The following is a 14,210-nucleotide window of genomic DNA, read 5'->3' as shown; positions in this document are numbered from 1 at the left end:
TGGCAGTGTGATGAGCATGGCGACTTCGGCCGTGGGGTCTCTGTGGATCACATAGGTATCCAACGGGGATTCTGCGGTACATACACTGGGCATGGGGGTCGAGGCTGGGTTCCCCATATGGAGTTCATGGGGCCAAAGGGGATGGCAAATTTAGATAGGAGACCGTGATCAGGCAGGCTGATGGGAACGACATTGGAGATTAAAGACTTTAGAGACTTTGTTTAAAATTGACGTGGGGGATTTTTTTTTTTTTTTGATTATGGATGAAAGGGGGGGGGCGTGAGTGAAGAGAAGGTGATGAGGCGTGAGAGTCTAATTTTGATTAGTATGTAGTTTGGATCGAGTGAATGATATGAACAGGAGGAAGTACACCCCCCCACCCCGTGAAGGGAATCAGTGTTTTTGTTGGCGTTAGGTAGATAGTGGGGATTCGGCTGTTTTGGAACAGAATGCTATCCTGGTGTTGGTGCTGGTTGATGTAAATTATTATTTATTTATATTTTTGCAAAGGAGCATAGGTCATTGATGGGTTGGAGTTGTCTCATAGTGAGTGGGATTTATTTAGTAGAGAGTGAGTACCATGTGGGGAGCACCGTGCCCGAGTGAACCAGAGAGTGCGGAGGGGTGGGGGTTTTGTGGAGTGGGCCTGCGTGTCCAAGTAAAGGACTCGTGCCGTCACGTGCCAGAGAATGCACTTGTGGGGGAGGCCAGAGAGGGCCTCCCCAGGATTCGGCAGACAGCAGGGTAGCTTGGGAGCGGGGGTGACCCTCAATGGTGCAGAATGCCACGTTTAAAGTTAAGCATAGGCCTGCAGAAAGAGCCACACCGCACAGCCATGAGATTGTCCAAGGAGCACAGAAAATAACTTTTGTGGGCAAGACCTAAAACTTGTTTGAGCACCAACATGTGGAACAACAGGTAAATTGATGACATTGAACCACTGTAGAGGGGGCCGTTAAAGGTAAATGAGAAAAAGTGTTTTTGAAGATGTTAGGAGAGATCGGGATGCCCCCGATGCTTACCATTTTGATGTCTGCAGCTGCTGCAGATAACAGAGTTGGGTAATTGCTTTTGAGAGGACCCCTCAAGTGCCAAATTGTTACCTTCGGGAAAGGCACGTTCCCCATCAGGCTACTCTGCTGGTGAGCCATGTGAGGCCATGCCACCTCATCGTTTGTGTCACGTATGTGCCTGAATTTCCTCCCGTGAGATTAGCCTGAGGCGGTTAGAAGGCCCGGGAGAGATAGATTAGATTAGTGGTTCTCAAAGTGGTCCCTCCCGCCCCCCAGTGGCCGCTGGGAACTTTCAGGGGGACGCTCCAGACTCCATGAGTGGTAGGGAGGCGCTGGCAATGATTTGGGGGGCACTGGCGATTTAGAGGAGCAGCGGCGATTCGGAGCACTCATTGGGCTTCCTGCAGTCTGAACAGGTTACCCGGCGCCATTCGGCAAATTGGCCATACAATGCCCGTTGCGGTCCTCCTCGTTTGTCGTGGCGCCGTCCAGAGAGAAATTAAAGACAGGCAATGGGCCAGGTAGGCCTTTTTGTAAATAATGAACACATTTTAAAATGTATTTATTCTGAAAATCATTAAGTTCTTCAAGCATATTACAGACTTGTTTACCAACAATGCAAGTCAGTGGTTTTTTTTAATACACACATGGTGTGAATACCATATACATGTGTTATGATCCGGCAGCGCAATTCCCAGCGAGGCGCGAGTACTGAGGCGGCGCGGCATTGTGTTTTAGGCGCACGCTGTTGTAGCTACCGTTGGAAATGTGAAGAAAAATTTTTTTGACGCGCAGGGTGAAAATCGATGTGCGCGCTGACCAGAGACTGGAAATATATAATTATTGTTTGGCCTTATCACTGGTGTTAGTGTTTCGACATCTTGGCGTATTGATTTCGTTATTCAAAAAAGCTTCACGTCCGGTCGGCTTCAAGATGTCGGCCTCAAAGAAAAAGTGTCGTCGGTATTCTGTTGAATACATCAAGTATGGATTCATTCCATCCCTGACGAACACGCAGTTACCGATGTGTTTGTTGTGTGGTATCACGCCGTCCAATGAAGCAATGAAACCATCTCGACTGAGCGTGCACCTGAGTAAAAAGCACAGTGATAAGGCTCACGCAGAGGTCAGCTATTTCCAATCGCTGAAAGAGCAATTTGAGAAGCGATCCACGGTAACGACGATGTTCAAAGCCAGCCAAAAGCTCGTGGATAAAGGACTGGAAGCGTCGTATAAGCTGTCATTGCTCATCGCCAGATCTGGAAAACCGTATTCAACCGGCGAACAGTTGATCAAACCGGCTGTTGGGGAAGTGATAAAAACTGTTGTGGGCCAGGATCCATATCCAGTTCTCTCGTCGATTGCGCTCAGCTATGATTCCATGGCCAGGCAGATTGATGAAATGTCATCAGATGAAGAAGATAAGCTGTGTTGTGAGCTGAGAAGCACGCACTTCGCCATCCAGCTGGATGAGTCCACTTTGCGTGACAGTGAAGCTCTGTTACTCTGCTACATTCGCTTCATCCGTGATCAGGAAATGGTGGAAGATTTGTTGTTTGCCCGCTCTTTCCAGACTGATACGAAGGATTCTTCCATCTTCCAAATGTTGGAGAAGTACTTTACTGATAAGAACATACCGATGGAGAACATTCTCACTTGCGCGACGGACGGGGCACCAGCGATGGTTGGCCGCCAGCGTGGTTTTATTGTGCTTCTGAAGAACCAGGTAGCGTCCATGTTCGCCATTCACTGTGTCGTGCACTGCCAGCATTTTGTAGCAAAAGCTCTCAGCACCAGACTTCATACATCACTCCAAATAGTAATCAAAGCAGTGAATAAAATCAAGGTGTCGTCTCTGCATGATCGGTTGTTTCATCAGCTTTGCCAGGAGAATGATGAACCATTCGAGAGGCTCTTATTGCATACCGAAGTTCGATGGTTGTCCAAAGGCACTTGTTTGACCCGTTTCCATGCCCTCTTCTCGATAGTGGTCGAGTTTCTGTTGGAAATTGATACAGAGTTATCGGAGAAAGTGAATGTGATTGAGCATCATGTGGTTTACCTCGCGGATATAGTCAGTTTACTGAATGATGTCAACAAACAACTCCAGGGTGACCATATGACGCTGATTAATGCAAAGAAAGTGATCGGCGCGTTCATAACCTAGGCGACTCTGCACAGGGAAACCCTCGGCCACAGAGATATGTACCACTTTCCCCGGTTGGCAAAAGAAACTGCTGTTTCTGATGAAGAGCTGCTCGTTTATTGCAATCACCTTGAGAAGATTCATGGAGATATGGAGCAGCGTTTCAGAGACATGCTAGAACTGTCGGTGCAAGCATGGGTGATCAACCCATTCAAATGTGACATTTGAGATGTGAAGCGCGAATTACAGGATGAAATTATCAACTTGTGGAATGATGATGAGGTGAAGGCAAGATTCTCGCAGCATGAATATGGCAAATTCTGGATTCTGGAGCGGGGCGAATACCCCGCAATGTGGACAGAGGCAGAACTGCAACTGATGGCGTTCCCCACATCATACCTCGTTGAAAGAGGGTTCAGCGCCGTGATGGTGCTGCTGACCAAGTATCAAAACCGCCTTCACATTACCAAGAGGGGCGATCTGCGTCCCTCCCTCACTGAGATGGAGCCAGACGTTCGTAATCTTGCAGCGAGTCACCAGGCCCACCCTTCACACTAACGGTATTTGGGCCTGTGATAACAGATTCCCAGTTTGCCTCACCTGGACCTGTTCTGCTGAAACATTGTAGGTAGTGCAAAATAAAATGGAAAAGTAAAGGAAAAGTAAAGTAAAATAAAGTAAAATATTATTCAGAAAATATTTGGCTTCTGTTATTTTTGCTTCCTATCTACATAAATTCGGACTATCCTATTGCCCACTGGGTGTCCGGCCACGAACGATAGGACAAGGGGGCATTGGGCCGGTCCAAGAAGGCAGAAGGGGGCGGTAGTCAAAAAAGTTTGAGAACCACTGGATTAGATGGAGTGATAAGTGGGGCAGCTCGAGATAGAGTCGGGTGGGGCTCATGCCAGCCGCCATACCTTCTGCCACCACACACTCCTGATGCCAACCACTGACAAGTATATCTGCTGCAGACTTGTATCATCTGCCAGCCCATGACATCTGCCGGCCATATACCTGCCGTCCAGCTGCCAGCCAGTCAGCCTAGCCTGCCTGCCAGTTTTGTTGTCATGCCATTTGTCAGTCATTTGCCACTTACATACTGTGCCATTTTTGTGGAGCATAAAGGCCAGAAGACTTCACTGAGTCACGGCCAAATGGGCCAAGTGTCTTTTACTTATTGGGCCACAACAGCCAATGCTGATGATTATGGGGCCATAAAGTCCCAAAGAATTACTGTTGTGGAGAGGCCATTTGGGCCAAGGGAGCACCAGGTGCTGAAAGACACTTGTAGTGCTTGGACCCTGAACACTGATAGACAGCATTGGGGGAGAGGGTCTTCTCCTGGGTAGGGGCAAGCAGAAAGTTCAAAAACCTCTTTTCTGTTGTCTATCTTCTGTGGGATGCATGAAGCCTAAAGATAGATGGTTGAAGAAACCCGATCATTTGTTGGTACCGTGGGCACGAATTGGTGGTTAAGGGGATTGTTGATTGCTTTTTATACATTCTCTCCCCATGATCATTATTATTACTTTATTAAACATAGCATATCTGGTCTCGGGGTGAAATCTGGTTGTGGCAGCTGTTTCGTTTGGTGATTTTAGAGGATCTGTAAAGGGAATAATTGGTTGCAGTCTCCACACCACATAAAAGACCATGTCGCGTGACTTAGGTTGCTCGGACAAATTATATAAAGTCACGTGACGCATATTGGTGAGACACTGGCTCACTTTAGCGCTTCCAATATGTACGGTAACACGGCATTCAGACATAGATCTGATCGGGGTTCTTCAAAACGGTCAACCATTGCGGTCGCTGTTATGCGATCCACCGGATTCGATCCGGGCAACCGGACAAGTTTGATGACCGTTACAATTTCTTATTGTTCGAGTTGTTTCGAACAATGCTTGTTTCAAATTCTGACAAAGTAGTGTTGGCCTAAAAGGAGTGGTCATGGTCATGAGTAGTGATCAGCATGACCACAAACTAAAGTGGTCATGCCGATCCACCAGTTTGGATGCTCCAAACAGGTTTGTGGGCCGATTTTCCATGCCACCATGCTTCAGTGGAATGTCTGAGTCTGTTAAGCGATGTGCTGGTACTTCCCTCACACTCGTCACCAAATGCCGGCATGAGCGTTTTTTGCCAAAATGGATGTGGAGTGCTTTTCGTTCGGACACTAATCGCCTCGAGCTCAATCTGTCCTATAACGGATGATAAATAATTAATTTGGCTTGTGATCAGGGCAACTCAAATCACTCACCGACACCAAGTGACTTCATGTGTGTATTTATTATGACAGGGAGGGAGAACAAGGGACACGAGATCATTTAGTTACACAGTCCAATGTACAATTGAAATACGCTGCGCAGGTATCGTACATACGGGAGATCCTTAATTAGCTAACCTTATTGGGCCCCAAGCATACCACAGGAGAAGGACTTGGGAGAAATTAACAAGACAAAGGAATCCCCCCCCACCCCCGTGACCCTGACGTGGGCCGCGTTGCATGGCTAAACAGGTGGGAATTTGTGGCAGCAGGTCGGTTTCTGCAACTCCTTGACCCTGTTGGGCAGACAGCTGCAACAATCTGCGGCTGGACTAGCAAACGAGCCGTCACTGAATGGGCCAGAAAGCACGAACTACAAGCTCACCGCTCCAATCTGACATGCATGATCCATGGACTCTAGAATGTGTGTGAAAACTTTGCATGCCCCTGCGATGCCCCGCCCCATGATGCAGCAATGCCTTGTCCTCCCCACACCGATTGGCTATTTGGCCATCAACCAAGACACGACTTCTGTTAAGGTTCGCAAAAGTTCTGCAAACATGGCAAGGGCGCACCTTTTGCACCAAAATCCGCCTTTGTTTCAAAACTTGTGCCCGTGGCCTTGTCTCTCCCCAAAAAGAGCGGTGCAGGTGTGAAGCGGTTTTTTGGCACAACCACGCAGTGAAGGAAGATGGCTGCTTTCTACACAAATAACGATGCATTTCCTAATATGGTCATTTTACCTCATGCTTGCGCTAAACATGCACTGTGGAAATAACTACCGTTATACTGTCGGATCTCGATATTCACGGGTCCCGCCTATTGACAGTTTATAAAATGTGACCTCCTTTGCGTATTCGCAGTTTTTTTGTTGCGTTTTGGTTTTTTTTCATGGGCGTATTCACGGTTTTTCACGGGAGTTTTTGATTTTCCCTCATGAATCACGAACCGCCAGGAACCTATCCCCCCTTTTTCCATTGAACAATGCCTCGCTATTCGAGGAATTTTCCAAGAACGTATCCCGGCGAATAGCGGGGTCTGACGGTACTTTGATATTTTAACCCCTAGAAGGCATTCCCACAACAATAAACACACATATCAGCTACTGCTGGAATTTACCTCGATACAGGGAGTTTTACCGAAGTGTTGTAATACTACTTTGATGACTGTTGTGTCGGCCGCTTTGCAAGTATGTTCATTGTGAAAAATTTGAGTTTTATACCTGAGGAATTGAGATTTTGTGTGAAATGTACCACCGATTACCAGTGGAAATAGCTGACCTCAATGAATTCCTGCGATAACATTCCGTTTCCAGAACCTTATCGGGTTTGTCCGTACCTCTTGTAATTTCAGGGAATTTAGTTTTTTTTATTTAAAATTGCAGAATATCCGCCAGGTAGGCATGGGTGGAGATCTTGTCTTTCACGTACAAGCTTCTGCATAAACGTTCCAGATTTGCTTTTGAAAGCACATTCATCTTGTACGATTTGTTACGATGAGAGAGGTCAAAGCGACATTTGTTTCATCAACATTAGTTTTGTGATTGCTCAAAATGAAAGACGAGTGTTTATGTTTGAAATTGCTGCATCAATGATCTTGGCTGCAACATCAATTTAATCGTTTGAAAATGACATGTTGAGGCTTCATTGAAGGCAAACAGTGGTCCGACAGTGCTTTAGGTTTAAGTCATAACAAACATTGTTCGTATATGTATCTCTTTTAATTAAATGTTATGTTTGCCATTTCATTAAAACGACTGGAGAGTTCAGAGAAACGATACCCCGCGCAGTGTTAGGTATATTCAGGAGGGCCTTGCTGTTCCGCGGGGGTTACGTTCTTGAACATCCCCATGAACTGCAAATCCACAAACTTATGGGGAAATATGCCTGGTGTTGGCTTAATGATTAGGGTGGTGGGCTTTGGATCCTTGGATCCTGAGTTCAAATCCCTCTCAGCTGTTGAACTAATACCAGGTGGGGTTGACTCTGTCATCCTTCTGAGGTCAGCGAAATGAGTGCCAGCATGCTGGTATACTGTGTCGGAGTGGTGACCCGTCCAGTATTGTGCCCAATAGCCAAATAGACTGCTTAAGCAGCACCAACGCTCCACACAGAGTACGGTCCCAATGGATGGGGTAATGGGAGAAAATAGGGTTCAGGACTTGAGATTTAAAATTTGTCCAAACTGTACCCTTAATTAACATGTTTGTGCATTGTTTTTGTGCTATTTATTTTCATGAATAAAAGAGTTAAGAACATAAAGTATTATTATTATTATTATTATTATTATTATTATTGTTTTGTATGCAGCCTATGGCTGCTGGTTGCATCATTGCTGCGAGTGTGGCTGTGCCACGGATGCAGTGCCCCCTGTTTCCAGTAAGCTGGTACTCATTTTGCCGACCTCGGAAGGATGACAGGCAGAGTCAACCCGCCTGGTGTTATTTATCAGCACGGTTGGGGCTGAACTCGACATCCTAAGATCTTAACCTTAATCGTTAAGCCAACACCAGGATTATTTTCCTGTTTTGAGAACATAAAATAAAGTTTGTTTTCTTGAGTTATTAAAATCATGAAACTTACCTTAAATAATAATGATAATAAACTCCATCCAATAATGTGATGGTACATGGTCCATCAAACACAAACTCACATCCTAACCCCAAAGGGCCAGAGTGCATGGTCTTACAACTGGGCCCCTCCTCCATAGGAGTGAGTCCCCATGACTTAAACGACATACCGTCCTGAATTTGTCAGGACGGTATGTCGTGTAATCACGATAAAGCATGGATATCCATAATGGCGGCATCTTCTTCAACCCGACACGTGTCACGCCCTCTCATACTATGTGTCGATATACACAACCGGTCAAAAGTTTTAGAACACCCCTATTTTTCCAGTTTTTACTGAAATTTAAGCAGTTTAATGGTTCATTGTACTCTGAAATTAAAGGGTAGAACAAATAACCAATTGCAGATAAAAAAGAAATCACGGAATAGTTTTGTTGAACAAAATTTAATCGAATTTTTTGACTCGACAAAGTAGCCACCTTTTGCAGATATAACAGCTGAACATACTCGTGGCATTCTTTCCACGATGGAAATCAAATATTGTTTGGAAAGTTCTTCCCAACACTGTTGCAGAAGTTCCCACAAATGTGTTGCACTTGTAGGTTGCTTTGCTTTCACCCTTCTGTCCAGTTCATCCCAAACCAGCTCAATGGGGTTTAAGTCTGGAGACTGTGCTGGCCATTCCATGATTTGAAACCTAGTCTTGTTCTTTTCTTCTAAGGTAGTTCTGACATAGCCTGGAGGTATGTTTTGGGTCGTTATCTTGCTGCAGGATGAACCCCTGACCAACTAGACGTAGACCAGAGGGTATTGCATGGTGCTGCAAAATGCTGTGGCAGCCCTTATGGTTCAGGGTGCCAGTCACTCTGTGCAAGTCGCCGACTCTGGATCCAGCAAAAGAGCCCCAGATCATCCTGCTCCCTCCTCCATGTTTGACAGTTGGTGTCACACACTGAGGAACCATCCTTTCTCCTACTCGATGGCGTACAAAAACTCTGCGTGATGAACCGAAGATTTCAAATTTTAATTCATCGGTCCATAAGACCTTCTTCCAGTTTTCAGTAGTCCACTGGCGGTGCTTCATGGCTCAGGCAAGCCTCTCTTTCTTATTTTGCCATCTTAGCAATGGCTTTCTTAACGCCACTCGACCTGTCAAACCTGCAGCTTGAAGTCTTCTCTTCACAGTTGGAACTGAGACTTCCTTACTTTGACCAGTGTTAAGCTGTGATTGAAGCTGCTGTCCCGTGAGCCACCGATCACGCAAGCTGTTGACTCTCAGAAACTTGTCTTCTGATTGTGTTGTGGCTTTGGGTCTGCCAGACCTCTTCCTGTCAGAGTTTCCTCCAGTTTCCAAGTGCCTTTTGATGGTGTAGGAAACTCTACTCACTGACACCTTGGCCTGCTTTGCAATTTCTCTAAAGGAAAGACCTACACTTTTAAGGGTTATAATGGTCTGTCTGTCTTCCTTTGTTAATTGTTTTTTTTCTCACCATTATGACAGCAATATACTACTTCCTGCATTGTAACATTGTCCAAATAATGCTTCAGAGGGTGTAGCAACATAGTCTGTTCCAACACTGCTTTTATACAAACAGAGGGTTTATAACTAATCAACAAAAGTTGGGACACCTGGAGGAATTGTTTGCATCAACTTTCAAGGTTTAATTTACTTCTATTGCTGCAGTACAGCTGCAGTTGCTAACCCGTTACTTGTTCCCTGAAAAGGGTCTTTTTTAACGACTCTGAAATTTGCATTATTTTTCATTTTTTGGTAACCTAAACTTTTTTTTTAACCTCTGGCAGTTTACCGCTTAGCTTTGTACCATTTCAGGTTATTCACTGGACTTGAACTGATTAAATTTCAGTAAAAACTGGAAAAATGTTGGTGTTCTAAAACCTTTGACCGGTAGTGTATAACATGGTTCTTGGAAGTCATATGAAGGTGATTTGTGTTCTACAGTCTTCAAGTGTACAATTGAATTTAAATAAAGGTTTAAAAGCATATAAATTTTATACATTCCGGGTTGTACCGCCATTTTCTGAGCAACTATTACACCACCTTATCGAACACGTTTCATTCGTTATTCGTGCCTGTCGTATGTGTTCATTATGACATCCTTAAAAACAGTAAGCTTCCTGTTTGGAATGGTTTTCAATTTTGTTTGACTGTCAGAAACGGCTAACCTGTCTTCCTTTATTCATGTTCCGATTCATGTTCAACATATAACATTCGATTTAAGACAGACGGACAAACATGATCCAATTCCTTAATCCCGCTTTTCACTTCGCATGCTTGAGGTAACTCGCAGAAGATGAAGATTTGACAATAAACTTCAAACATATTCGCATTGGAAATCATTCCTCTCAACCACCCACCCACAAATCGCATCTTCAGGCTCTACCTGAGATATGAGATCCTCCTGTTTGTGATGTTTTTCATCACTTAAGTGCATTTTTCTGTGCACATGCACGCAGTGCCTTGTGGTGCATTTTTATCCACATACATGCATTGTTTGTGGTGTGTTTTGTGCACATGCCATCATTGTTTTGTGTTCTGTGCTCATGGTGCAGTGTTTCGTTTCATGCACATGTGCAGTGTTTGCCAGAAGAAGTTCTCCGGCAGTGCTGGGCCAGTGAGAGCCCTCAGAAGATGACAAACCGGCTGCTGTCAGGCTTGTATACGAGGGAATTTATGGCCTCTCACTCAGTCACCGGTGCTGCATTCAGTCGTCATCCACACAGCGCGAAACCTGCCTTGCCACCCAAGCATCTAAAGGGCATCATCGGTGGGTTTGAATTTGGGAACGATGCGGTGGATGATGAGAGAATAAGGATGTGGGATTATTTGCATTGAGGTTAAGTTACTGAGTTGTTTAAAGAAAAAAAAATTGTAATTGCCTGTTAGAACTGTTTCTGGTTTCCAACTTGGTGTAAATTTTGACACAATTTGTGATCCAAACACAGGCCATGAAATGTGAAATGTACGCATCTCATGAGGGTGTCCTTACATTTTTGATAAGCTTTACAATGTGGTGGTTCATGTCCTCATAATATACATAATATCCAGTACATGTACAATGTTTTCGATTAGCCTTTGTCTGTTCATTTATTCATTTATTTACATTATCGAGGTTCATGGAGGAGTGAGTTGTCAGAGGATAAAAAGACAATAGGCTGATGGGCAGTGGGCCACATTTGGACACAGCCGGCAGAAAAAGAGGGGAGGAAACGGCAATTTGCAATTAAGAGGGTTGGGGTCTGTCCAGTTATTTAGGGGTAAGGCAGTGGGCCACATTTGGACACAGCCGGCAGAAAAAGAGGGGAGGAAACGGCAATTTGCAATTAAGAGGGTTGGGGTCTGTCCAGTTATTTAGGGGTAAAAAGGATTATGGAAGACATGAGATAGCGGTATACCACCTGCTTTTGAAGGCCTGGACGAAAGGATGGTTGAGAACAGCCTCAGCAAGACAGTTCCACAAGTGGGAGAAGTGAGAAATAAAAGAGTTCAGAGACTGACAGGAAGCCTAGCTTTTGGAGGTTTAGTTACTGGAGTTACTAACCTCAGTAAGTTACTGGAGGGCTGCGAGAGCAGAGGGAGCTAGACCAAAGGAGAGGCCACCAACCTGCCCTGCCATGAGTGAGCAACAACCCTTATCCATCAGCCTCAATCCTCATCATGGGAGATGCCAACAAGGTTGAGAATTTTCAATTCCACAAGTATTTCTGAAAAACAAAAACCTGCCCTTGGAAGTGCTCATCAAGCAGACATTATCCAGAAGTGTGCAGTTTATATGAAGATATGTTTGTATTCATTCCTGCATGTTAAATTGTCACAGGTTTGATTACAAAGGAAAGCTCATTCTGAGACAACATGTTGTTGATAAAGAAAATTCCCTTTTCATATGTTTTGAAATATCATGCAATTATATCGTTTTTGGCCCCACCACTCGATGGTAAAGAATCACTAATTATATATATATATATATATATATATATATATATATATATATATATATATATATATATATATATATATATATATATATATATATATATATATATATATTTCTCGTGTCTGGATCCGAATGTTCTCCAAAATTGAATCAATTGATCATCAGACACCTGACCTGTCCACCAAGTTTCGTCCGAATTCAGGCATAACCTTTTGAGATATCTGGCTTACAGACAGACAAACGGAGGTCTTTTACACCAACTTATTTAACACGTTGTATTAGTTCTTCTTGCCTGTTGTTTGTGTCCTTTATAACGTCCATAAAATTCGTAAGTTTCCTATTTGGAATGGTTTTCAATTCTGTTAGACTGACAGACTGACTGAAGCAATTGCTTTACCGCGAATGTGCATGCGTGCTCAGGGTGTGACTCCGTACAATTTACCAAAGTACCACTAAACTGCGCATTCGTGTTACGATTCATGTTCCGATTGGTGTTCCACAGTGTTCAAAATAACGATGAAGCTGATAGAAAACATTTCCAGTCAGTCAATGACTGCACAGTAGTAGATAATGTTGATAGGATGGTTCAAGATGACTGTTGGAGTTAGACAAAGGCACACAGATCACCAGATTTGTTTCAGTTGGTGCTGGAAGTGGTAATGACTCGGACTGGAAGATGAAATTGGAGGAGTTGGGGTCATGTGGGTGTCGTGTTGAAAAATCGAAGATTTGCTGATGATCTTGACCTTCTAGCAATGATAAAGGAAGATCTGAAGAGAATAACGGACAAGATAGGACTGGGAAAGCAGGTTTGTATTGAAGATCAACTCGGGATATAGAAAAATTATGACAATTGTAAGACAAGAAGAGGTAAAGATTCAAGTTAGAGGCTGAACTTGAGCAAGTGTAACAGTTTGTGCATCTTGGAGGATAAGTTGTTTCGTATGCAGCCTGTGGCTGCTGATGCAGTGCCTCTGTTACCAGTAAGCTGGTGCTTATTTTATCAACCTCGGAAGGATGAGAGGCTGTCAACCCCACCTGGTATTATTTCAACGGCACAACGGATCTTAAGCCAACACCAGGTTGCAACAAGCATTGAAAATTGGCGATTGATGAAGATAGCATGGAGTAGCTGCTACGGCAGCCAGAAAACACGGCAAGATCTTTCAGGCCAAAGAACAAGAAACACTGTGACAAAAGAGAGGAGAAAAAGGGCTGTGATGGTTTGCCCGCATCAAGAATTAACTCAGACAAGATACACACATAGTGGTACAGACCACAGTGCAAGGGTTGATGGAGGAAGACCATAGGCACGATGATGCAAGGGTTGATGGAGGAAGACCATAGGCACGATGATGCAAGGGTTGATGGAGGAAGACCATAGGCATGATGATGCAAAGGTTGATGGAGAAAGACCATAGGCATGATGATGCAAGGGTTGACGAGGAAGACCATAGGCACGATGATGCAAGGGTTGATGGAGGAAGACCATAGGCACGATGATGCAAAGGTTGATGGAGGAAGACCATAGGCATGATGATGCAAGGGTTGACGAGGAAGACCATAGGCACGATGATGCAAGGGTTGAGGAAGACCATAGGCATGATGATGTAAAGGTTGATGGAGGAAGACTATAGGCATGATGAAGAAAAACAGAACTGAGAAGTTTAAGGACGAAGCTGGCCGTGAAGACCGAGAGGTGGACAGACTTCATTCATCTCCATTGTCACAGATCGGCTCTCGAAAGAAAAACAAAACACTGCAGTGTTTATCACTATTGGTTACAGTGTTGCATAAACAATAATGGGTGAATATGGAACAGTTCGGGAAGTTGTGGACATATGGAGTGTTTTTTTGTTTTTATTTCTGGATTTCTATTCCGATAACTTGTCGATAACATAACACCTAAATCTGGCTCAAAAGCCACCATAGCGGTTTGACTGCCTTGCCTGCTAGTAAAACGCTATAGTTTGATCACCTCACAAGTTGTTGTGTCATCTTGCAGACATGGTCCTACATTTCTTTCCTACGGAGACTATGAGCCAGGTGAAGTCTTACATTCGACAAAAGCTTCAGAACGAGTGCAAGGGGCTGCGCAAACGATCCGCGGCAGTTTTGCAGCATGCACACGACCCTTAACACTCCAGGCAAGTTGTTTCTTGTATCGAGTTCATAAACGCGGTGTTTAAGAATGTGCACATCCCGTTTTCCTAACTTTGCCAGCATTTTTGGCACGTGCAGTGTTCAAGCATTTGTGGTG

At 44.4% G+C, this 14,210-nt stretch overlaps 1 protein-coding gene across 2 annotated transcripts in view; it reads left to right on the top strand.

The window, feature by feature from the left end:
- LOC147022326 (uncharacterized) overlaps nucleotides 1-14,210 on the top strand; it is a 38,396-nt gene that overhangs the window by 20,311 nt on the left and 3,875 nt on the right. For both annotated transcript variants that reach the window (XM_085893098.1, XM_085893099.1), the window contains 2 exons: nucleotides 10,594-10,783; nucleotides 13,956-14,097. In XM_085893098.1, the coding sequence (XP_085749224.1) occupies nucleotides 10,594-10,783; nucleotides 13,956-14,089 (324 nt within the window). In that variant the 3' untranslated portion in view covers nucleotides 14,090-14,097. The remainder of the gene's footprint in view (nucleotides 1-10,593; nucleotides 10,784-13,955; nucleotides 14,098-14,210) is intronic.

The sequence above is a fragment of the Eptatretus burgeri genome, chromosome 8, assembly GCF_056783735.1.
Source record: "Eptatretus burgeri isolate ZD-2024b chromosome 8, Ebu_testis_v1, whole genome shotgun sequence".
Taxonomy (NCBI): Eukaryota; Metazoa; Chordata; class Myxini; order Myxiniformes; family Myxinidae; genus Eptatretus; species Eptatretus burgeri.
This window is presented reverse-complemented; position numbering and strand designations above follow the sequence as displayed.